This window comes from Piliocolobus tephrosceles, chromosome 3 (assembly GCF_002776525.5).
Source record: "Piliocolobus tephrosceles isolate RC106 chromosome 3, ASM277652v3, whole genome shotgun sequence".
NCBI classification, from domain to species: domain Eukaryota; kingdom Metazoa; phylum Chordata; class Mammalia; order Primates; family Cercopithecidae; genus Piliocolobus; species Piliocolobus tephrosceles.
In genome coordinates this window covers 178,622,413-178,648,348 of record NC_045436.1, presented here as the reverse complement: position 1 = coordinate 178,648,348, position 25,936 = coordinate 178,622,413, and the positions used below count along the sequence as shown (strand labels likewise).

Sequence of the window (25,936 nt, the reverse complement as noted above, 5' to 3'; positions counted from 1 at the left end):
TGGGACTACAGGTAAACCCCACTGCATCCAGCTAATTTTTTTTTAAGAGATGGGGTCTCATTATGTTGCCCAGGCTGGTTAAATTTTTTAAAAAAGATTAATATATGATTTCTACCCATAAGGATGTTATAACCTACTGAGAAACAGAATACATTCCAGTAACACTAATGAAAAGCTTTACAGTAAAATATTATCAAGTTTGGCAGAAGACATTGCTTTCATCAGAAATTATCAGAAAAAGTTTCAGAGACAGGTGACCTGGGCTTTGAAAGATGGGGAAGAAAAGCGGTTATATAAAATACAAGTGGTATGTAGTGATTTCCTGATTATTTGAGAATATACTTCCCAGACAGAGTAATCACGACAAAAAAAAAAAAAAAAAAAGAAAGAAGAAACATTTGTGGAAATAAAACTATAAAACTACTGGCACAGGACAGGCGCGGTGGCTCAAGCCTGTAATCCCAGCACTTTGGGAGGCCAAGACGGGCAGATCACGAGGTCAGGAGATCGAGACCATCCTGGCTAACATGGTGAAACCCCGTCTCTACTAAAAAATACAAAAAAACTAGCCGGGCGAGGTGGCGGGCGCCTGTAGTCCCAGCTACTCGGGAGGCTGAGGTAGGAGAATGGCGTAAACCCGGGAGGCAGAGCTTGCAGTGAGCTGAGATCCGGCCACTGCACTCCAGCCTGGGCGACAGAGCAAGACTCCGTCTCAAAAGGAAAAAAAAAAAAAAAAAAAAAAACACTACTGGCACAGTGATGATATCTCCATTTTACAAGGCTGTTGTTCTCTGGAACTACATTGTAACCAGTCCACCACAACTGCGTTTAAACCCTGCCCAAATTAGAGGTTTATACGTGACTCAGCCTTAAACAAGACTAGGATCTGATCAGCTTTACTTCCTTATCATCCTGCACAGCTGAGACCAAACTGAGGCATCCAATCTGTTTCAGAACTCAAGAGCACTGTGTGTCTGCTTTAGCCTAAACCAGGAAAAGTGATGGGTCTGAAAACTGGCCGCTCAAGGCCAGACTAACTCAAGGACAAAGGGGCGAGAGAAGGTGTGAGGAAATGAACACCCAGGAGTAGCGTGGTTTGGCCTCCATTTGAGGGGCTGTGTTATCACAAGCAGGAGCCAGAGATCAGGAAAGGTGGCATCTTCACCCAGGTCTGTCAGCCTTGCTGTTAGCTGGAGTTCTGAATGACAGAAGCTAAGGGCCCTTCCACTCTCCTTACTCTTGCTAGAAGAGAACCATCCTTGGCTTCTGCATCCTCTCTGCCTGGGGAAACAGTAAGCACATCCTCCCTTTGAGTCAGGCATCTGGCTTTTGCCACCTTTAATGAGAGACTGTAACTTCACGGAAAAGTAATGTAGGGGATAAAGGATTCTCAAGTCATGTCTTACTAAAACAGGTATCATTTAAAATTTAACCTTCTTCATCGGCATGGGACTTGGCACACACTGCTGTTACTCTGGACCAAGTAGAAAAGTATTTCAGGGCCTTTTATTTCCCTATGGATTCTCCTTGTAACTCCAGACATGTTATGCTTTCCCTAACCTTTATCTGTCTTGTGTCCTGAGGAATGAACCAGAACTCTGGAGGGAGGATCAAACACAGCTGCAGATACTGATAGTTCATCTTATCTCTGACCACAACCCCCTAGAGCTAGTAAAGAAACCACAGGATTCACAAGTCTGATCAGAGATGTGATTGACTATAATCTTATTAACATCTGGCCTGTTTTATCCTGTATGTCCTATAGCACCCAGAACATACTTTGTGCTAGTAAATGTATTGGTGTTGATTAAATATTCTAGACTGATATTGCTGACATACAACTCTAAGAAATGGGAAGTTCAAGTCCTACTAAAAAACTATTCTTTCCAGCCTAGGTAACAACAGAGAGAGACATAGGTTTTTAAAAATTAGCTGGGTGGGGTGCCACACGCATGTGGTCCCAGCTACTCAGGAGACAGAGGCAGGAAGATCGCTTGAGCCCAGGAGGTTAAGACTGCAGTGAGCTATGATCACGCCACTGCACTCCAGCCTGGGCAATTACAGCAAGACCCTGTCTCAAAAAAAAAAAAATCATTCCCTATGAGTACATGCTTACAATGAAGAACATAATTTTTGAATGATGAGAAATATTTTCCTCATTTCTGGAAATGAAAGTCCTTCCATGTTTGTAGATTTAATGTCTTACTTGCCTGTAAAGAAGTGTATTTGACATTTACCAGAAAGATGATGGCAAATAACAGAGCTCTGGTAAGGAAATTATACAAAATACTGACCACCAAAATAACACACTCGCTGATTATTAGGTTATAAGTTAATCGCTTCAAAACCTTCCTGGATCTACTCCCAGCCAAGGCAGCAAGCAACCTGGAAGCAAGACACGTCCATCATGTCCAGCTAGACACGATGGGAAACCATCTCATCAAACATGCTCTGGACAACTCAATGTTAAGCTGGCTGGAAACAGTAGCTCCCATCTGTAATGCCAGCACTTTGCGAGGCTGAGGAGGGAGGATGGCTGGAGCCCAGGAGTTCAAGGCTTCAGTGAGCTATGATCACACCAATGCACTCCAGCCTGGGTGACAGAGCAAGACCCTGTCTCAAAAAAAAAAAAAAAAAGCATCTTGGTGAAATCCTCTGTATGTGTTATTTATAGGACTTTGAGGATTTTTTGTGTGGTTTGGAGGGGCAAAGCCAATTTCTTCTGACAATGAAACTCTTCCTGCTTTGCTTTCAGTGTGGGTAACGATGGTTTAAAACAGCAACAAAAACTGCCCACAAAATACCTCCTTCTTTTTACTGTCCATAAAAACCAAAAGACTTTACGTGAAATTTGTACACAGAAGTCACCCAGAGCCCATTTATTCACTACTGATGACTCTGGTTCCCTCTGGCAGGCCTCACTTTCAGTAGCTCCTCTTAAGAATGAGACTGAGGTTAAGATTTTTTTCAAGAACCTGTATTTGGTTTCTCTTTTTCTCTCTCTCTCTCTCTCTCTCTCTCTCGTATGCATGTGAGAGAGACTGGGTGTTGCTCCGTTGCCAAGGCTGGAGTGCAGTGGCGCAATCATGGCTCACTGCAGCCTCAACTTCCTGGGCTCAAGTGATCCTCCCACCTCAGCCTGCTGAGTAGCTACAGACTACAGGCACGTGTCACCATGCCTGGCTAATTTTTTAATACTTTTTTAGAGACTGGATTCTATGTTACCAAGGCTGGTCTCAAACTCCCAGTTTAAAGGGATCCTCCCAAAGTGTTGGGATTATAAATGTGAACCACCACACCCAGCCCAATTTCTCACTATAAACTCAGCAGCAAAGTCAAGTAAAATGTGTAATGACCAACTTACAAGGTGACTGACACACACTGACTTATGGCAAAACTGTGTGCTTTACTGAAGTTTAAGTCTACTGATTTGTCATACATAGTGACCAATGAGCAGTTAAATATCTTTCTTGCAGATAAAATACAATATTAAATTTGGAATGGTAAGAAGTATAATAGATACAATGTTTAAATATCTATTCATAATGTGTGAGTTTTCTAAATAGTAGAAATCAACATTCTAGAGCACTGCTACTCAAAGGTAGCAGGTCATCAAACTATGACCAATCCATGACAAGATCTGGAGTCTATGCCAAAACGTAATCAACAGTGAGAAAGTCTAACCATGAATAAAATAACTGCACTTAACAGGGTGCTCAGTGACACAGGCTGATTGACGCTCCAAGGCAATCTTACCATCTGGTCACTGACAGGTTAAATGTTTGCAGACACACATGAATAGCCCAGTTTTAAAGTATGAAAGTGCTTGTTTAAGAGGAATGTATACATACAGATACAATCAGTTTTCACAAAACACTTAAAATATGTAAATACCTGTTCCTGCAGGTCGTAGTCATAGCTGTCATGCAGCAGAAGACTGAGGACATACCGAGTGTAAATCATGGCATCAATGCCACATTTCTCGAGCTCTTGTCCCAGCCAGGTCTGCACTGGACCCAAAGCATGAAGCAGAGACATTTCAGAAACAGACACAGGGCCTGGATAAGAACTTGAGGAGCTTTCAGATGGCAAACCATCCACAACAACTGTACAGATAGGGTACATGAATTTAGGTTGCCGACATCCTTAAAATGTGAAGCATTTTCTGCAGTTGATATTCTGTTGGTATCTGGAGGGGATTTTCACTCCAGTAAGAAGGAGAGATGCTTGACATGTAGGATAAGCATTTATTTTTGCTGGTAGTCAGCCACCTAAAACAGACTTTCCCTCTTCAGGCATGATTAATGAATCAACATCCTGATAGCAACATACATGTAGATGTGATTTTCTACTTTAATTTCACATTGAGGCCAAATGGAAGTCTCTGGCAGAACCTACAAAAATGAGAGAGGAAAAAAAAAATGCATTATATATAAATAATAAATTATAGACCTTTTGAGAATAAAAATCAAATGAATCAAATGTCCCTCTTTATTATTTTTGGTTTCTTAGAACACTGATATCCCCCCTCTACAATCTTCGACATTTTAAACTTCTAAAATGAATCTAGGCACTGTGGTACCTTCCTGTATACCAGCAAGTTGGAAGGCTGCAGCAGGAAGACTGCTTGAACCCAGGAGTTCCAGGCTGCCCTGCACCATGACTGTACTTATGAATAACCCCTGCGATCCAGTGTGGGGAATATATTGAGATCGTGTCTTTAAAAATAAGTGTTTAAAAAACTTAAAACAACATTGTGAACTTTTAAAAAGCTGAGTATCATTTAAAACAAATAAAAATTCAGAAGTTGATGCTCTCCTCCTGCTCAATTATACGAATTTTTTTTTTTTTTTTTTTTTGCTATCTCAAGAGATTGGACTAGTAAAATTTTGTTTCTGTAATGCTGAAAAACTTAACTAATAAATCACTAGTTCATAACTAAGTATAACGGAAATCAGTAGATGAAGAGTAATTTCATTGAAACATGGGTAAAAAAAGTAGTTCTTTATGTTTTATACAGGTAATTAATTACTTTGTAAGGCTCGAAACTTTAGGACTGGTCATCTCTGATTTCACACAAATAAAGGTGGAGCACCAGTCTGTTACAGCCAGGCTATACTCTTATACCTATTGCAACTTTTCTTCTTATATACCTAGGTTGCATTTCTTAGCTTTTACGACAGATGACACACTTTTAGTTTAATAGCTTCCCCAAAATTAACATACTTTCAATATGTGAAAGTAATCTAACAATTGCTTTATTAAATCATAATATTCTTTATATTAGAGTTCTGGCTAATTTACAAACCACCAGAAAATGAAAACTAATGTAATGAACGGTAAACCTCCTAAACTCAACTTCTGCATGAATTTTAACAGACAATAAGAGGGTTATCAAAAATTACTTTCAAAGTATTGTTAATAAATGTTAGTAAAAGCATCAAGTCAGAAAGACAAATACTATTACCCAAAGATTTAAAACTGAGTTTCTTAAATTTATCTATCGCTACATGGTAAATTTTACACACATTAAATATAAAGACAGCAGTTTTAAGTTCACCACAGGACTAAGTTACTAAATTAATGTGTCACTAATACATGTTTTGCTACTTTTGAAATCCTCTCTACTACACTCTTATCCGAATTATGACAACTAGATAAATTAAAGCAAAGATTTTCTGTAACTTTCACCAGCTGAACTTTTCCAACTGACTTTCAAAACATTCCATAATTCATCTAACGTTTGGATCTCAGGATGCCAGAGAGATTGTTAATTAAATAATACACTCAATTCTGGAGATGTGCAAGAAATATGAAGAAAATGACCTCTAGAACACTATAAAAAAATTACCCAAACTTGTGATAAACAGAAAATTTTTAAAACACTCAGAGAAAAAAGAAACATTGGCCGGGCGCGGTGGCTCAAGCCTGTAATCCCAGCACTTTGGGAGGCCGAGACGGGCGGATCACGAGGTCAGGAGATCGAGACCATCCTGGCTAACACGGTGAAACCCCGTCTCTACTAAAAATACAAAAAACTAGCCGGGCGAGGTGGCGGGCGCCTGTAGTCCCAGCTACTCCGGAGGCTGAGGCAGGAGAATGGCGTAAACCTGGGAGGCGGAGCTTGCAGTGAGCTGAGATCTGGCCACTGCACTCCAGCTCGGGCGACAGAGCAAGACTCCGTCTCAAAAAAAAAAAAGAAAAAAGAAACATTAAATATAGCAAACAAAAGATAAGTATGACATCAGTTTTCTTGTTGGAAACAATGCAAGTGAGCAGATAACGGAGCAAAAACTTTAAAGTACTGAAAGAAAAAAAACCGTCAACCTAGAATTCTATACTCACTGAAAGTGTCTTTCAAAAAGATACTTGCACATGCCTATTTATAGCAGCACAATCTGCTATTGCAAAAATATGGAACCAGCCCAAATGCCCATCAATGAGGGGATAAAGAAATTGTGGTGTGTGTGTATATATGTACACACACACATATACAATGGACTACTACTTAGTCACAAAAGGGAATGAAATAATGGCATTTGCAGTGACCGTGATGAAACTAGAGACCATTATTCTAAGTGAAGTAATATAGTAATAGAAAACCAAACACTGTATGTTCTCACTCACAAGTGGGAGCCAAGCTATGAGGATACAAAGGCATGATACCAGTGGACTTTGGGAACTCGGGGGGAAATGGGGAGACGGGTAAGGGATAAAAGACTACAAAGCAGGTAGAGTGTATGCTGCTCAGGTGAAGGGTGCATCAAAATCTCAGAAATCACCACTAAAGAACTTATTCATGTAACCAAACACCACCTGTTCCCCAAAAACCTATGGAAATAAAAAATAAAAATAAAAGCAAAAAATTAAAAACTTTCAAAATGAAAGTGAAACGACTTTTTCTAATATGCAAAAACTGAAGGAATTTATTGCCAGCAAATGCTATGATTTAAATATCACCTCCAAGCCTCATGTCGAAATTTACCTGTCATTGTGATAGTATTAAGAGGTAAGACCTTTAAGAGGTCATGAGGGCTCCAACCTCATATCACAGGAGTGGGTTCCTGATAAAAGGATAAGTTCAGCCCCATTTCTCTCTGTCTAAAGCACTCTCGCCTGCTCTTACCCTCCTCCTCATGTGATGCTTTCTGCCATGGCATGACCCTCACTACATGCCAGTGCCATGCTTTTGGACTTCCCAGCCTCCAGGAACTGTGAGTCAAATAAACTATTCTTTATAAATACCTAATCTATGTCATTCTGTTGTAGCAACAGAAAACAGACTAAGACAGAACAAAATGTGGATCCATTCAAGGGAACAAAGAGCACCAGAAATAACATTTGTCTTATTATTTAAATATCTTTAAAAGATAATTGTTTAAACAAAAATAATACAAAACATTGTAGAGCTTTTATTTAATAACATACATATAAGTAAAATGTAAGCCAACAGTAGCATAAAGGCCAGGAGTGGACAAATGTAAGAATACTATTATAAGGTTCTTGTATGAAAATGGTATATCTACTATCACTTGAAGACAAATTCTGATAATATAACTGTTAATAATAATGAATGTAAATGACCTAAACACATCAATTAAAAGGCAGAGATAGACTGAATTTTAAAACAGCAAGACCTAATTATATGCTGCTTATTAAAAAAAACCCTCCACTTAATTCTTTCCACAGAATTCAAATTTATTTTCCTAAATGTCAATCTGGTAGATGTAGCCTAAACATGCCAGCTTTTCCCCAAACTTCTCTACCTGCTCTACCCAGGTAAGATATGGCTTCTTTTTTTCCCTTTTTAACCTTTATTTTAGATTCAGGGGATACATGTGCAAGTTTGTTACCTGGGTATGTTGCATGATGTTGAGGTTTGGAGTATGAATTATTCCACTGCCCAAGTACTGGTACAAAAATAGATATGTAGACCAATGGAACAGAATAGAGAACCCAGAAATAAAGGTGTACACCGGTAGCCATCGAAAACTACCCAACAGTTTTTTCAACACCTACCGCCTCCCCCCATCATCACTATAGCAATCTTCAGTGTCTACTGCTGTCACCTTTACATCCACGAGTAACTGATGTTTAACTCCCACTTTTAAGTGAGAACATGCAGTATTTGATTTTCTGTTCCTACATTAATTCACTTAGGATATTATCCTCCAGCTGCATATCCACGTTGCTGCAAAGGACAGATTTCATTCTTTTATTTTAATGGCTGTATAGTATTCCATGGTATATATGTACCACATTTTATTTATGCAATCCACTGTTGATGGGCACCCAGGTTGATTCCATATCTTTGCTAGTGTGAATAGTGCCATGATGAACATATGAGTACATGTGTCTTTTTGGAAGAATAATTTCTTTTCTGAGATGTACCCAGTAATGGGATTGCTGGGTCAAATGGTAGTTCTGTCTCAAGTTCTTTGAGAAATCTCCAAACTGTTTTCCACAGTGGCAGAACTAATTTACATTCCCACCAACAGTGCGTAACTGTTCCCTTTTCTCTGCAGCCTCGTTAGCATCTGTTTTTTAACTTCTAATAACAGCCATTCTGACTGATGTGAGATGGTAACTCATTGTGGTTTTGATTTGCATCTCTCTGATAATCAGCAATGTGGAACTTTTTTTTATACGTTTGTTGGCTGCTTGTATGTCTTCTTTTGAAAACTGTTCATGTCTTTTGCCCACTTTTTATGGGGTTGTTTTTTTCTTGTTTAATTGTTTAAGTTTCCAATAGATTCTGGATATTGGACCTGTGTCCAATATCCAGATGTAGTTTGCAAATATTTTCTCCTATTCTGTAGGTAGTCTGTATACGAAATGGTGTATCTATCAACACGGTACACTGTTTACTCTGTTGATAATTTCTTTTGCTGTACATAAGCTCTTTAGCTTAATTAGATCTCATTTGTCAATGTTTGTTTTTGTTGCAATTGCTTTTGAGGACTTAGTTAACACAAATTCCTTCCTAAGGCCAGAATGGTATTTCCAAGTTTTTTTTCTAGGGTTTTTATAGTTTTCTTACATTTAAATATCTATAATCCATCTTGGGTCAATTTTTATATATGCTGAAAGGTAGGGGTCCATTTTCATTCCTCTGCATATGGCTAGTAATTTATTCCAGGACCATTTATTGAACAGGGAGTCCTTTTCCTGTTGCTTATTTTTGTCAAGTTTGTTGAAGATTCGATGGCTACAGGTATACACCTTTATTTCTGGGTTCTCTATTCTGTTCCATTGGTCTACCTATCTATTTTTGTACCAATACCATGCTGTTTTGGTTACTGTAGCCTTATGGTATAGTTTGAAGTCAGGTAACATGAAACCACTGGTTTTGTTCTTTTTGCTTAGGATTGCTTTGGCTATTCGGGCTGTTTTTTGGTTCCATATTAATTTTAGAATAGTTTTTTTTTCCAATTCTGTGAAAAATGACATTAGTAGTTTGATGGGAACAGTGTTTAATATGTAGACTGCTTTGGGCTGTATGGCCATGGTAACAATATCAATTCTTCCAGTCCATGAGCATGAAATATTTTTCCATATTTTTGTTATCAATGATTTTATCGTTCTTCTTACAGAGATCTTTCACCTCCTTCGTTAGATGTATTCCTAGGTGGTTGTGTGTGTGTGTGTGTGTGTGCGCGCGTGCACGTTGTCTATTGTAAATGGAAGTGTTCTCTGTTGAAGGAACCACTGAGCTACTGCCAGTACAGGGAGTGTATTCTTTTTTTCTTTGAGACGGAGTCTTGCTCTGTCACCCAGGCTGGTGTGCACTGGTGCGATTTTGGCTCACTGCAACCTCTGCCTCCTGGGTTCCAGCAATTCTCTGACTCAGCCTCCCAAGTAGCTGGGATTACAGGTGCCTGCCACCATGCCCAGCTAATGTTTGTATTTTTAGTAGAGACAGGGTTGGCCAGGCTGGTCTTAAACTCCTGACTGCGTGATCCACCTGCCTCGGCCTCCCAAAGTGCTGGGATTACAGGCATGAGCCACTGCGTCCAGCCTGGGAATGTATTCTTAATTTGGTTCTTGGTCTGAATGTTATAGGTGTATAAAATCCACTTTAAATATAAAGACACAAATAGGTTAAAAGTAAAAGGATAGAAAAAATACTACACTAACATTAATAAAAAGAAAGCTAGGGTGTCTACATCACTTTCTGACAAAAGTAAATTTCAGTGCAAAAAATACTAACAGAGATAAAGAAGGTCAATTCATAATGATAAAGGGATGGATGTATCAAAAGGACGTACCAGTCCTTTGTATTATACATCTAATAGCATATTTGCAAAATACATGAAACAAAAATTGATAGAACTACAAAGATAAATAAACAAGTCCACAATTACACTAGATTTCAAAACCTCTTTGTCAGTCACTGCAAGAAGAAATACACAAAAAAAATCCATAAGGATACAGAGAGAATAACATTATCAACCAACTTGACCTAAGATAAACTGTATCTTTGGCCACAGAAAAGGTGCAATAAGCTTAAAAGAATTCAATCATACATGCATATTCTCTGACCACACGGAATTATAATTAGTAACATAAGGATGTCTGGAAAAGCTTCCAAATATGTGAGAACTAAAAACATATTTCTAAATAATAGGGGAGGCCAGGTGCGGTGACTCACGCCTGTAATTCCAGCACTTTGGGAGGCCGAGGCGGGTGGATCACGAGGTCAGGAGGTCAAGACCATCCTGGCTAACACGGTGAAACATCTCTAATAAAAATACAAAAAAATTAACCAGGCGTGGTGGCGGGTGCCTGTAGTCCCAGCTACTCAGGAGGCTGAGGCGAGATAATCGTTTGAACCTGGGAGGCGGAGGCTGCAGTGGGCCGAGATCGCACCACTGCACTCCAGACCGGCAACAGAGCGAGACTCCATCTCAAAAAAAAAAAAAAAAAAAAAAAGCCGGGGGAGGAGGGGGGAGAAGAAATTTGAGAAATTAGTAAGTACTATACTTCGAACTGAATGTAAATGAAAACACAACCTATCAATATTTTTAGGATGCCACAAAAGCAGTACTGAGAAAGAAAAGTAGAACACTGTCTATATTAGAAAAGGTCTTAAATCAATGATCTCAGTTTTCACCTTAAGAAGCTAGTAAAAGAAGAGCAAACGAAGCCTAAACTAAGCAGAAAAAAGAAAAAAGATCAGAGCAGAAACCAATGAAATAGAAAGCAGAAAAACAATAAAACCAAAAACAGGTTCTTCAACCTCTAGCCAGACTGATCAGGAAAGACAGAAGACACAGATTACCAACATCAGGAATGAGAGAGGTGAGATCACTACAGATTCTATAGGTATAAAAATGAGAAAAAGAGATACTAGAAAAACTTTATACCAATAAATTCAATAACTTAAATGAAATGGAAAAATTCCTTGAAAGATACAAACTACTAAAGCTTACTCAAGAAGAAACAGAATGAATAGTCCTGTATCTATAAAGGGAACTGAAATTATAGTTTAAAACTCACAAAGAAATCGCTAAGCCCATATAGCTTCATAGGTGAATTCTACCAAATATTTAAGAAAAGCCTAATTCCAATTCTATACAAACTCTCCCAATACTTCTCAAATCATGTTATGAAGACAGCATTAAGCTGATACCAAAAGCCAATAAAGATATTATAAGAAACAGGCCAGGCGCGGTGGCTCATGCCTGTAATCCCAGCACTTTGGGAGGCCGAGGCGGGTGGATCACAGGTCAGGAGATCGAGACCATCCTGGCTAACACGGTGAAACCCCGTCTCCACTAAAAGTGCAAAATAATTAGCTGGGTGTGACTGGGCGCGGTGGCTCACGCCTGTAATCCCAGCACTTTGGGAGACCGAGGCGGGCAGATCGCGAGCTCAGGAGATCGAGACCATCCTGGCTAACATGGTGAAACCCCATTTCTACTAAAAATACAAAAAATTATCAGGGCGTGGTGGTGGGTGCTTGTAGTCCCAGCTACTCGGGAGGCTGAGGCAGGAGAATGGCATGAACCCGGGAGGCAGAGCTTGCAGTGAACCAAGATCTCGCCACTGCACTCCAGCCTGGGCGACACAGTGAGACTCCATCTCAAAAAATAAAAAATAATAATAAAAAAAACCAGATCAAAGTACTTAAATCATTATATAAGTAAACACTTTTCCAAGAAGCAGACCAAACATAATGCCACACTTCAAACAAGTAATTTAATAATAAACGCTTTTTTGGAGCAGTGAGCACTTGGTTTGAAGAAGTTCACAAATCTTCCCAAAATCTCATCCCTCATGTAATAATATTCCAGGAAACATGGAACCATCTTTTTATACTCTATATGACATATATTACTAAAAATAATTCAAATTACAACTCCCATTGGTGTTCCTAATTATTTATAAGCTATAAGTGACATACTATCTACAGTTCAGTTTCTTTAATGTTCAAGTACAGCAGACATGTGGCCAAGTTAATTTAAATATTAAGATATTTCCCTGTTTCGTAATACACTATAAATAATTTTAGGTGTGATTACAACATATGAAAATGATTTAAAAAAGCATACTGTCTTTTGAACACGGCTGCATAAATACTATTTGCGGACTGTTCTCTCGATTTACTTTTGTTACAGCACAACTGATCAAAAAGAGCATCAGACAGTCAACAGTTACAAACCGGGCTTCTCTGGGCAAAATGTAAAATGTGGATGTTATGGAGAAAAATCTGGGCAGTTCTATTCAACCGATATATTCACTTGCTGAAGTGGTCTTTATTAGTATCACAGCACTTCTTTCTTTCTTATGTTTATCATATATACCTTTATTAGCAAGGTTTTAAAGTATTATTAAAATATAAAAATAGAAACACACACTCATACATAATTTCAGCACCTAATATTCACTGTTAGCATTTTGGTGTGCTTATTATTAGTGTTTTTTCCTTTGCGTAGAACTTTAAATTTATTATTATTTCTATATATTAAATAATAACACACATATACTTTCGTATTCTGCCTTTTTCACCTGGCATCATGTCATCCCCATGGTGTTCTAAGACCCTTACCGCACTGACCAATATGGTAGCCACTAGTCACATGTGGCTATTTTAAACTAAAAGTCAGTTCCTCAGTCACACTAGCTATAGTTCAAGTGCTCAACAGCCACATGTAGCTAGTGTGCAAATATAGGACATTTCCATAATCACAGAAGTTCTACTAAACGACACTGGTTTTGACTCTCTCCTCTCTAGTAAATGACTACGTTGAGCTTAACAAAGACTCATTAGCTCTTTCAACAGAGCTATGCCCCTCCCGCACGTTCCCGTAGATTGTCCAAGACACTACCTGGAAGGAAGGCTACTAATCACAGCTACTCTGAAATAACACAATGAGCTCAGAAAGAACTGTTTGAGAGAACTGGAAAACATCTACTTTATGTTTGATAGGCATCAAATTTCAAAAGGTCAAATTTCTTGCATTTCAATGTAATCATGGAAGGTTCAATGACAAAGTCAGACTGTATGGAATAACAAGAACAACTAAAGCTTACTGACAAAACAAAGAGAGAACTGAGAATAATTAGGATATGTGGTCAAGAACAAACTGAGGGAAAAGGTTAAAAATAGGGTAGATTATGCAGCAAAAACAATTCCCAAATTACAGTAGCCTAACACAAAGGTTTATATCGAAAGAAAGAAAGAAAGAAAGAAAGAAAGAAAGAAAGAAAGAAAGAAAAGAAAGAAACGTTAGGCCAGGCACAGTGGCTCACACCTATAATCCCAGCACTCTGGGTGGCCGAGGCAGGGAGACTGCTTGAGCTCAGGAGTTCAAGACCAGCCTGGGCAACACGGTGAGATCCCATCTCTACCAAAAAAATACAAATATTAGCCAGGCATGGTGGCTCACGCCTGGAGTCCCAGCTACTCAGGAGGCTGAGGTGGGAGGATCACTGGAGCTCAGGAGGCAGAGGGTGCAGTGAGCCGAGATAGTGCCAAAGCACTACAGCCTAGGTGACAGAGTGAGACCCTGTCTCAGAAAGAAAAAGAAAAATTTATAGGGTACGTGGGCAATTTTGTTACATGCATAGATTGCACAGTAAGTCAGGGTTTACGCAGTATCTGGCTATGTCTGGCTTGTGCCTTATCACTTAAGATAATGACCTCCAGTTCCATCAACGTTGCTGCAAAAGACATGATTTCACTCTTTTTTTATGTCTGAATAGCATTCTATAGTGTGCAGAGACCACATTTTCTTTACCCATTTATTCACCCATGGACACTTAGGTTGATTTTACATCTTTGCTACTGTGAATAGTGCTGCAATAAACATATGAGTACAGGTATCTTTCTGACGTGTTCTTTTCCTTTGAGTATCTACTTTGGGTAGATACCCAACAGTGGGAATGCTGAATCGAATGCTCATTCTATTTTTAGTTCTTTGAGAAATCTCCATACTCTTTTCCATAGAAGCTATACTAATTTACATTCCCACCAAAAATGCTGAAGAGTTTCTTTTTCTCTGTATCCGTGCAAAAAGGTGTTCTGTTTTTGTTTTTGTTTTGTTTTGTTTTGTTTTGTCTTTTTAATAATAGCCATTCTGACTGGGGTAACATGACAACTCATTCTGGTTTTGGTCTGCATTTCTCTGATGACTGGTGATGCCGAGCTTTTCTTCATATACATGTAAGGCCATGCGTATATCTTCTTCTTAAAAAAAAAAAGTCTATTCATGTCTTTGCCCACTTTTTAATGGGATCTTTTTGTTTTTGCCATTGAAGTGTCTGAATTCCTTGTATATTCTGGATATTAGTTCCCTATCAGATAAATAGTTTGCAAACATTTTCTCTCATTCTACAGGCTGTCTCTTCAATCTGCTAATGATTTCTTTTGCTCTGCTGAAGCTTTTTAGTTTCATTAAGTCCCATTTGTCTATTTCTGCTTTAGTTGCCTGTGTTTTCGAGGTCTTAGTTACAGATTCTTTGCCTGTATTAATGTCCAGAAGAGTTTTCCCTAGGTTTTCTTCTAGTATTTTTATAGTTTCAGGTCTTACGTTTAGGTCTTTAATCCATCTTGAGTTGATTTTTTGTATATGGTGAGAGACTGGGGTCCAGTTTCATTCTTATGCATAGGGCAATCCAATTTTTCCAGCACCATTTCTTTAAGAGGGTGTCTTTCTCTGATGTATGTTGTTGTTAGCATTGTCAAAGATCAGTTGGCTATAAATATGTGGCTTAATTTCTGGATTATCTATTCTGTTCCATTGTCCATACATCTATTTTTACACCAGTACCATGCTGTTTTGGTTACTATATACCCTTGTAATATAATTTGAGTCAGGTAATGTGATACCCCCAGCTTTGTTCATTTGGTCAGGATTGCTTTGGCTATTAGGGTTCTTTTTTGATTTCATATGAATTTTAGGATTTTTTTTCTAATTCTGTAAAACATGACATTGGCATTTTGATAGGGGTTACACTGAATCTGTAGATTGCTTTGGACAGTATGGTCACTTTAATGATATTAATTCTTCCAATTCATGAGCATGGGATGTTTTTTCCATTTATTTGTCATCTATAATTTCTTTTATTGGTGTTTTGTAGTCTTCCTTATAGAGATCTTTCACCTCCATGGTTAAATGTATTCCTAGGTACCTTTTTTATAGCTATTGTAAATGGAACTGCCTTCTTGATTTCTTTCTCAGCTAGATCATTATTGGTATATAGAAACATTACTGATTTTTGTATGCCGATTTTGTATCCTGCAACTTTACTGAATTTATTTATTAAATCTAGGAGGTTTTTTGGTGGAGTCTTTAGGTTCTTCTAGATATAAGAGCATATCAATGGCAAATAGGGATCTAATTTGACCTCCTCTTTTCCGATTTGGATGCCTTTTATATCTTTCTCTTGCTTAATTTCTCTTGCTAGGACTTCCACAAAGGTTTATATCCTTCTCATACTATGTGTTCATCCTGGATTGGCAGAAATGTTCAGGGTAATCACTCATTATAATCATTCTGGGACACAGGGTGACAAAATGGCCATCATCTTGAACCCTGCTAGTCCAGGGGGCCAGAGAAAATAAGATCTGGACCAAAGCTGGCACTGGTACTTCGAAAGCTTCCTCTTGGAAGTGAGCTACTCACATTTTACGAGTCGAAGCAAGTCTCTTAGCCTCACTTCACTTCAGTAGGGCAGGTATCACTAGCCCTAATGACCACTTCAAGGGGTAGAATATGGGGCTATTAATAGGAAACAACTCTCAAATCTAACATTATTGAAACTAACATTCTGGTAAACATAGACAACTATCAGGGACAAAAGTAATAGGATCATAAAAGTTTCAGAAAGCACAGATATGGCTGAAACACTAACACCCAACTGGCAATGGAATTATTCCTGCCCTGCCTTTCTGAAGAAGCCCTTTCTAATTATTTAAGGGCATACCACGGTCTTCCTCCCAACACTTACAGAGTGCTGGCTGTCCTCATGGCCTTCTGCCTTGTGATGATGTCCTTTTACACTATTCTCTAACTGCCTCCTGGGAATGGGTTCCTTATCAAATAAGGCTTAAAGTTCTTCAGGTCAAACTGTGACATACTCCACATGTACTATTTAGTAGAATGCTTAGGCCTTGGCAGGTGATCAAAACTGTGCTGAACTAACTACTTCCCAAATCTAAATGGAGAATAAATTCTGAAAAAGAGAAGTCTGGTAAATAAAACGATATTCGTAATACTAGCAGGTGGGAGGAAAAACCCCAACTCTGATCACATTCTGAGTCCACAGGCAGGGACTAACTAACATAGGAATTTTAACTCATTCTCTCACAATCCCATGTCCTAGAGGTTTCTAGTGTACAAGGCACTGTGCATGGTGTCAGTGATATCGAGACAATCACAACTCTCTCGGAATTTTCCTTTAGGTATTTACCATCCTATATTAGCAAGGCTTTCACCTTAGGTAAAGCAACTTGTACTCTTCCCACTGAAGCCCTCTATCATTCCCTTTGATCTAGTACGGTACTTCTGCAAGTCATGCTTGAACTCTATTTTTAACTGGTCCTTTCTCACTACAAAGTTCGTACTCACATTGTTGATGTGCTCGGTACCCAAGACTAAGCATTACCTGCAACTGTCTTTTCATAATTATTCAATTTGGGTGTTTATAGGACTTTCACACAAGGAAAAGCCTTGAGGGGGAAGGCATAAAGGATATATAACATAAAGTAAAAGAAAGAATATAGAAAAGAGAATAAAGAAAACAGACATTTGAAATATTAAGACTCTGGCTTTTGGACTCTATTACTTTTCACCAAAATCCTAAATAATATTTGCCCGCAGTGCGAACATACAATTAAGTAGTTCTACATTTATACATAATTCTTGTCTGTTATTTTCTTTTTTCTCTTTTTTGAGACATAGTCTCACTCTGTTGCCCAGGCTAGAGTGCAGTAGCATGACGTCAGCTCACTGAAACCTCAACCTCCCAGGTTCAAGCGACTCTCCTGCCTTAGCCTCATAAGTAGCTGGAACTACAGGTGCACGTCACCACACCTAGCTAATTTTTGTATTTTTGGTAGAGATGGGGTTTCACCATGTTGGCCAGTCTGGTCTCCTGACCTCAAGTGATCCACTCGCGTTGGCCTCCCAAAGTGCTGGGATTACAGGCATGAGTCACTGTGCCTGGCCCTTGTCTGTTATTTTCTGATCTCAGCACACGAATTTGGAACCCAAGATAATGCTCATTCTCTTCAGTAGGTAACATGGCTCCTAAGCCAATTTACACCCAGAAAAGAAAATCCATAAAGAATCTACAACCCAAACTGGAATTCAAGCATTGAAAACAGGAACCAAGGGCTATAAACTAAATTATGTAAACTGGTTTACTCCAGGTTTCTGAAAAGCTATGTAGAAATGGACACTCAGACCTACAGTTTTCTTCCCCATTCTAGAAGTGTGTCAAGTCCCAGGAAATGAATAAGGTTTTTAAAAAAGTAATGTAATCAACAAAACTAGTATGAGACTTGAGTTCGTTCTATGAAAAGAGGAAAAACTGCATAAAGATTGAGAAATTCCATCCTTACTAGTCATCAGAAATAAACACATAAGTAATATTCTCCAGTGACAATTAAAATGAATTATTAATATTTTCATAAACAGGATTGTTCTTACAGACAAGATTACTACTCGATAGCAAGAGAACTAGGAAATGTTTTCATAAATTGCAAGCCTGTAACACATTTGGTTAATCTTTATGTTTAAAAGGAAGAAAAGCTGGATGCTGTGGTGTGTGCCTATAATCCTAGCTACTGGAGAGGCTGAGGCAGGAACATCACTTGAGCCCAGGTGTACAGGCCAACCTGGGCAACATAGCAGGACCCTGTCTTAAATAAATAAATAAATAAATGGATACATATATAAAAAGGAAAAACCAATTTTATGATGATAAAATGTAGGTGAAAGCGATCAGTTCTACATAGATTGACAGGTACTAAACAGACTTCTATTAAAACAAAACAAATGAGAGTGTAATTTGACTAGTGCGTAATGAGACTAAATAAAAGGGAAAAGCTTTCTATGCACCCTGGATAAACTTTCCTCTACTGACCATGCTACTGTCAAATGCTCACAGACCTGAAAGTTTCGATCAGCCTGTATGTTCTTATTGTTTTAATTCTTTCTTTTTTTTTCTTTTTGAGACGGAGTCCCGCTCTGGCACCCAGGCTGGAGTAGAGTGTCGCGATCTCGGCTCACTGCAAGCTCCGCCTCCCGGGTTCACGCCTTTCTCCTGCCTCAGCCTCCCGAGTAGCTGGGACTACAGGCGCCCACCACCACACCCGGCTAATTTTTTGTATTTTTAATAGAGACGGGGTTTCACCGTGTCAGCCAGGATGGTCTCGATCCACTGACCTCGTGATCCACCTGCCTCGGCCTCTCAAAGTGCTGGGATTACAGGTGTGAGCCACTGCGCCCAGCCTCTTATTGCTTTAATTCTTACTGTTTGAACTTATTGTTTAATTGTACTATGGAGGTGAACTGCTTATGCAAAGTTACATTGTTTTATGTCTAATTTTTACTTGATTCCAGTTATTTGATGATTCTTATTCATCTGTTAATATTTCTGGTTTGAAAAGCTGGACTGCCGTATTAAATTTTTTTTTTTTACAGGTTATCAAATTATAATAACCAATGTAGACATTTAGTTCATTTAGACCAATTAGATGTCAAAGTTCTTTAGCAGGGCTACAAAATGGCAGTTTTTATGCCTTCAAAAGGTTATGGAGATTTACAAAAATGCCTTTTTTACCTAGCAAGGGTAAACCTCACATCAGACACTTTACAGGACAAAGGATAAAACATTTGGGCCCAAAGGGAAGGGGAAAATGTATATACTTACAACTGAAGCAAATCCTCCTCCTTCCTTGCAAAAGATAACAAAATAGCTACCAAACAAAATGCAAAAACAAGATAAAACAACATTATTATGAAATTCTGAAAGCTTTTGGATAAATTGTTGGAAAAGGGATGAAACAACTAAATTTTAGAAATTTAAAAATTTCAATTAGGAGAAACTGAAACATCTACACATTAAGAAATGCAAAATTTCAAAAACCCTAAGCTTACTTGGAAAAAAACTAAAATAAATAATTTTTACACTTTTTGAAAATGCAAAAAGCTCTAGCATGATGAAACCCACTTTGTCAGCGTTGAAACATTTCATCATATAAAATACTAGATCATAGTGTACCAAAATAATTTTACAACGTGATACTGCTGGCCCTCAAAATGTCTGGGCATATAAATTCTATAGCTTTCAACTACTAAACTCAAAACCACAAATATCTTCTGAGTTTCAATGAGTGGGGGAAAGGTAGCATGAAATTCTGTAACTCACTGGTAAGACAGTGAGTTAACTTTTTAAAATTACTATAAATGCCATAGCCAAGTAATACAAATTATAGTTCTCCAAAATGGACTTAGGTAAGAAGCAATACTTCAATAATGTGTTCATATCTGTCAATAATCTAATTCTATATGAAAAGTTTATATGGATTATCTGATTCATATCCTAATAGTTAAAAATTTTAAAGAGTCCAAATAAAATTTTGTTTATGCAAAAAGATATACACTAGAGAACTCAGAATAGGATCAAAGTAGTACATATGTTCATTTCTCATCCATTAATTGTATGCTTCCAATATTAAATCAAGTCTTTAGATATGGTTCTGAAGATAACTATAGTAATTCTTCTGGACCTGAGGAAGATACTTAAATAAACAGTGTCATCATTTAAAGGATAACTTGCTACAGTTTCCCCAAAGTATATTCTGGGTGACATAAAAATATATTCCTCGACGGGTAGGGTGGCTCAAGCCTGTAATCCCAGCACTTTGGGAGGCCGAGGCGGGTGGATCACTAGGTCAGGAGATCGAGACCATCCTGGCTAACACGGTGAAACCCCATCACTACTAAAAATACAAAAAAATTAGCCGGGCGTGGTGGCATGCACCTGTAGTCCCAGCTACTCGGGAGGCTGAGGCAGGAGAAAGGCGTGAACCCGGGAGGCGGAGCTTGCAGTGAGCGGAGATCACGCCACTGCCTTCCAGCCTGGGGAACAGAGCAAGACTCCGTCTCAAAAAAATAATACACACATATATATATATATATATATTCCTTTGCTATAAACTTCTTCATTTTGCATAAATTAGGGAAATACCAAAGCTGAAACAAAAGCAGGTTTATTTCAGGACATCTTGAAACCTTTAACAGGCTAATATGCACTCGGAACCTACAAGAAGGAAACAAAGTAGTGGAGAACATTCATTCATTCATTCATTGACCCCTTTTGCTTCCTTGGAACACAGTTTGGGAAACAGGAGACATTCTAATCAGAAAAGATTTTCCCCAAGGCCCAAGTTATTAATATAAGCAAGGTATAGATCACCTGACCTGAGGTCTTTAAATCCTGAATTCCCAGGATTAAAAAGTTAAACTGAAGATGTAATTTAGGAATAAGATCATTAATTATATCCCTCTCCTTTTCTTTCCTTTAAATAACTTGCATAAATTGTACTATTCTATACAGCAAATCAATTAGTATTCCCTTTTAAATGGTATCAGAAACTTTCACATTTTTCCATTTCCCACATACACTTAGGGACTTACTGGTTGTCTTCATTCTCAACGCATTCTCTGGAATGGTTACAAGGGCAGAGTCCACCGCGTCCTACCTATATCAGTGTACACTACCTACACAACAGTGAAGCAGGCATTTTAGTATCAAAAACGTACTTACCATCATTAAAATTATCTTAAGTTTCTTTACACTTTACAAAGCAATCACAGTTTTTAATGGAGTAAAAGACAGCTGTCTGACAATGGGATGTTAATGGCAGAGCTTCCACTAGGTAATGAACCCAACTGGTCAGTGGCTCTAAACTGAGGGTGGCAGAGTATGGCACACGAGGGTTCATGGACCAGAACAAGAGGGAGCACTCCAGGGGCTGGTGGAGGGAGGCCTGCCAGAGCAGGAATACCTGTATTTAACAAACATTTGCTAAGTATTAGGCACAGCTACTAAAAGTGTTAGAAATGCTACCAAATTTAATTGTACTTTAAGGCATCCTTGAATCTGGGAAACAAATTGAGAATTCCTGCCAGCTGTGATGTTGATCTTACAGAACTCTCCCTAAATTAATAAAACAGATAAATTTCTCAAAACCTCAAATCCAAATACTTTAAAGACAGGTTAACATGTAACATTCTCAAAAACACATTTTAAATACTCCGCAAAGTACCATAGTTAACAAAGGTGACACATCTTGGATTGGAATTTTATGTTAATTAAAACCTCTCCCCTCAAAAATGACTGTCTGTAGAGCCCTACAAGGATACCTCCTTAAAATTTCAGATATGTTCAAGTCACAATACCATGTTACAAGTAAATGTAAAGGAAGAAAATAGGTAGGAAAAATACACACTGTATGGCTCAGAGAAGCAAAAACAAACATGGAAGAAAAATAGCTAACAATCCAAACATTAAACATAAAAATCCACTTCCAAATGACTCATGTCAGATATAAAATTGGTTATTCCTTTTTTATAAATTCTGGTCAAGTTCTCTAACATGAAATACTTGATTCTGAGGTTAGTAAAAAGCATTCTCTGTAAGTGAATATGAAATTAGACAACTCTAGAAAGAAAGAAATTATTATATTTGAAATTTTAATCAGGGTAATCTTATGCAAATGAATCTTTTGAGTATTTTCTAACTACCAGTAACTACATAACTATTGGAATCTTCCAACTATTACCTAACTATCAATAACTATATAACTTGAAAGCTGTGTTGCAGGCCCTTGAACATTCATGTTTCAATGTTTGACATTCATGTTTGATAACGTCAAAGATTTGTGCAATGTATAAAAAGTCACCCCCTACAAATCTTTCTCTTACCTTGTCTTCTCAGTCTATATTTCCAAGTACTCATGGAATATTTCCATTTGAACTTAAGGGATCTGGGCTTCAATTAATATGAGAAAGTCCGCATACATATATATATATATGCACTCATTTTTATTTTTTTCAAGAGATAAGGTATTCTTCTGTTATCCAGGCTGGGCGTGCAGTGGTACAATCATAGCTAACTACAGCCGAGAACTCCTGGGTTCAAGTGATCCTCCCACCTCACCCACCACAGTAGCTGGGACTACAGGTGTGCACCCACCAAACCTGGCTAAATTTTTTTTTTTTTTGGTCGAGACGGAGTATCTTGTTCAAGTATGCCCAGTATGTTGCCTAGGCTGGTCTTGAACTCTTGACCTCAAGTGATCCTTCCATCTCAGCCACCTAAAGTGTTGGGATTATAAGCATGAGCCACTGTTCCCAGCTATATGCACTCATATTTGACTATTACTCTTCTTTCCACCTTCTGTCATTCTTTCCTTCCTTGAGAGAACTTCATACCAATTACTTTCATTCTTCTGTGCTCCTTACATCACCAACATACCACACCTTGCTCTATACCTGAATCACCCCTCTGTATTCTATGTTATAGCAAAATCCCCTTTCTGTTTTTATGTCCTTGGGGAAGAGGTAAAGATGAAGCATTCTGATTGGAGTCAGCTTCCACCAGAAGAAAAGGCTAATTGTGTACTGTAACTCTGTTCATACATAAGACACACACACACACACACATAGTTATTTAGTAAGTGGGGAGGTGGGGTGGGGGAGTCGAGAAGAGTCACAGAGAAAGAGGAAGAGACTTACCCCATATTTCTCCAGAAGGTCAACCAATGAGTCAAATGAAATCAATCAAAAAAATTTCTAAGAAAAATATTGTCTAACTGTGGCACGCTGTGATGTACAACCCAGACCCTCAACTGCAGGACCCAGACTGCTCCATCAGCCCCTTCAAGTACTGCTGTGGCTACAGAGAACTGCCTCACCCGACATCTTGCCCTCTTCCAGGCAAGTCATCCTGACTGACAGAGAGAGTGTACAGGCCTGGCTACCCAACCCAACCCAGCACAGCTCTAAAGGGCTATTCTAACGGGGTTGGCCAAGGCCATGCTATAATTGGGCATGCAAGGTAGCTCAACTTCTCCATTCCCTGAGTCTGGACCCTACAGGCAAGCCCTAATCAACATTCTGCACGCTAAACTGTCTGCATCTGCTTCCCAAAGTTCCCGCCTTCCCAGAGAACCCAACTTGTGACACTCATGAAGGAACTAACAGCCCTCTCAGGATCAACGGCCCCTTTACTGCACATAAACATCAGAAACCACCAGCATTTAGCAGGTATTTACTATGTGCAATACACAGTGAGGGACACAAACTTAACCTGGAAGGTAATGGTGGCATGTTTACAAATAACTTCCAGAGCTAAAAGAATGTGATTTTTCAGCACATGCACAAAATGACCATCCTCGAAGGCCCTGTATTTTTCTTTGTACTGCAAATAAACCAGAATCCACCTTTCCACTTTATGAAAACCCTATGTTCTACATTTAAAAACTTGGATATGCTAATTAAAGACCTAAGCACTGTAAGCCACTTAATAGCACCGTTCTCTTTTTTTTCCTCTTTTGTCCTGTCACCCAGTCTGGAGTGCAGTGAAGTGATCATAGCTCACTGCAGCTTGGAACTCCTGGGCTCAAGCAATCCTCCCACCTCAGCCTCCAGAGTAGCTAAGACGACAAGTGTGTGGCCATCAAGTCCAGCTTTTTTCTTTGGTAGAGACAGGGTTGCACTACGTTGCTCAGGCTGGTCACGAACTCCTAGGCTCAAGCAGCCCTCCTACCTCAGCCTCCGAAAGGGCCAGAATTACAAGCATGAGCCACCACGCCTCGCCTAGTAGCATCTCTTCAGTCTCTTACAACCACTATCCACTTATTCTTTGAACAAAGGTGAATTGAACAAAGGTGAACTGAATCTCTAGAACTGCACTGTCCAATGAATATGGTAGCCACTAGTGACTATTTACATTTAAAATTATTAAAATTAAATAAAATTGAAAATTCAGTTCTTTGATGGCACAAGCCACATTTCACGTGTTAACAGCCCCATGTAGCCAGTGCGTACTGAAGAGAAAACGCAGTGAACACTTCCATTATCAAACAAAGTTCTACTGGACACAACAGGTCTCACACATCAAGATTTGGGGAAATGATGACAATTCCACATCCTGCTTCAATACCCAGCTGCTGAACTTAATTTTCTACAAACTAAGAAAATTACAAATTATCCCATGACCAAATTATCAACAACTCTGTCTATATTTATATTTGTATTCCCACTACACTCCGTTAATAAGCTGTTGGAAAAGCATTGCTGAACTGAACAAACCCTTAAGAACCTGCCTGCCCTTCCTAACGGGGCTCTTGGTATCAGCCCCCTCACATAACCTTTCACAGTGATGAGCCCAGGAGCCAACCGGGCTCTGCATCTTCTGTGTGACCCAAAACTATAGAAAATGTTACCAAATGACATTTCTGCCATTCTGCTTACTTCATTTACAGAATTCAAACAAATATAATGAGCAAGGTCTTTTCCTCCAAATTTTCTCTTTTTTTTTTTTTTTGAGACGGAGTCTCCCTCTGTCACCCAGGCTGGAGTGCAGTGGCATGATCTCAGCTCACCGCAACCTCCACTTCCTAGGTTCAAGCGATTCTCCTGCCTCAGTCTCCTGAGTAGCTGGGATTACAGGTGTGCGCCACCACGCCTGGCTAATTTTGTATTTTTAGTAGAGATGGGATTTCTCCATGTTGGTCAGGCTGGTCTTGAACTCCCGACCTCAGGTGATCCGCCCACCTTGGCCTCCCAAAGTGCTGGGATTACAGGCATGAATCACCACGCCCGGCCCCAAATTTTCAAATATAATAAAATCAGAACACATCAAGAAAACAGAGCATATGTAAGTCCGGGCACGATGGTTCAGCACTTTAGGAAGCCAAGGCAGGCAGATCACCTGAGGTCAGGAGTTCGAGACCAGCCTGGCAAACATGGTGAAATTCCATCTCTACTAAAAATACAAAAATTAGCAGAACATGGTGGCGGGCACCTGTAATGCCAGCTACTCAGGAGGCTGAGGCAGGAGAATCACTTGAACCCGGGAGATGGAGGTTGCAGTGAGCCGAGATCATGCCATTGCACTCTAGCCGGGGCAACAGAGTGAGACTCCATCTCAAAAAAAAAAAAAAGAAAGAAAGAAAAAACAGAGCATATGCAAAACAAAAGCCAGCCAGGCGGAGTGGCTCACGCCTGTAATCCAAGCACTTTGGGAGGCCGAGGCAGGGGGTTAAAGGAGACTATCCTGGCCAACATGGTGAAACTCCGTCTCTACTAAAAATACAAGAATTAGCCAGGCGTGGTGACAGGCACCTGTAGTACCAGCTACTCGGAAGGCTGAGGCAGAAGAATGGCATGAACCTGGGAAACAGAGGTTGCAG

At 39.1% G+C, this 25,936-nt stretch overlaps 1 protein-coding gene across 6 annotated transcripts in view; it reads right to left on the bottom strand.

The window, feature by feature from the left end:
• The window catches only part of KIAA0232 (KIAA0232 ortholog), a 100,415-nt gene that overhangs the window by 56,325 nt on the left and 18,154 nt on the right, over positions 1-25,936 (bottom strand). For 4 of the 6 annotated variants that reach the window (XM_023206866.3, XM_023206862.3, XM_023206867.3 and 1 more), the window contains exon 2: positions 3,895-4,394. In XM_023206866.3, the coding sequence (XP_023062634.1) occupies positions 3,895-4,125 (231 nt within the window). In that variant the 5' untranslated portion in view covers positions 4,126-4,394. Of the gene's footprint in view, positions 1-3,894; positions 4,395-19,383; positions 19,430-21,152; positions 21,237-25,936 lie in introns of all 6 variants that reach the window. The other 2 variants (XM_023206863.3, XM_023206864.3) reach the window with 2 other exon arrangements.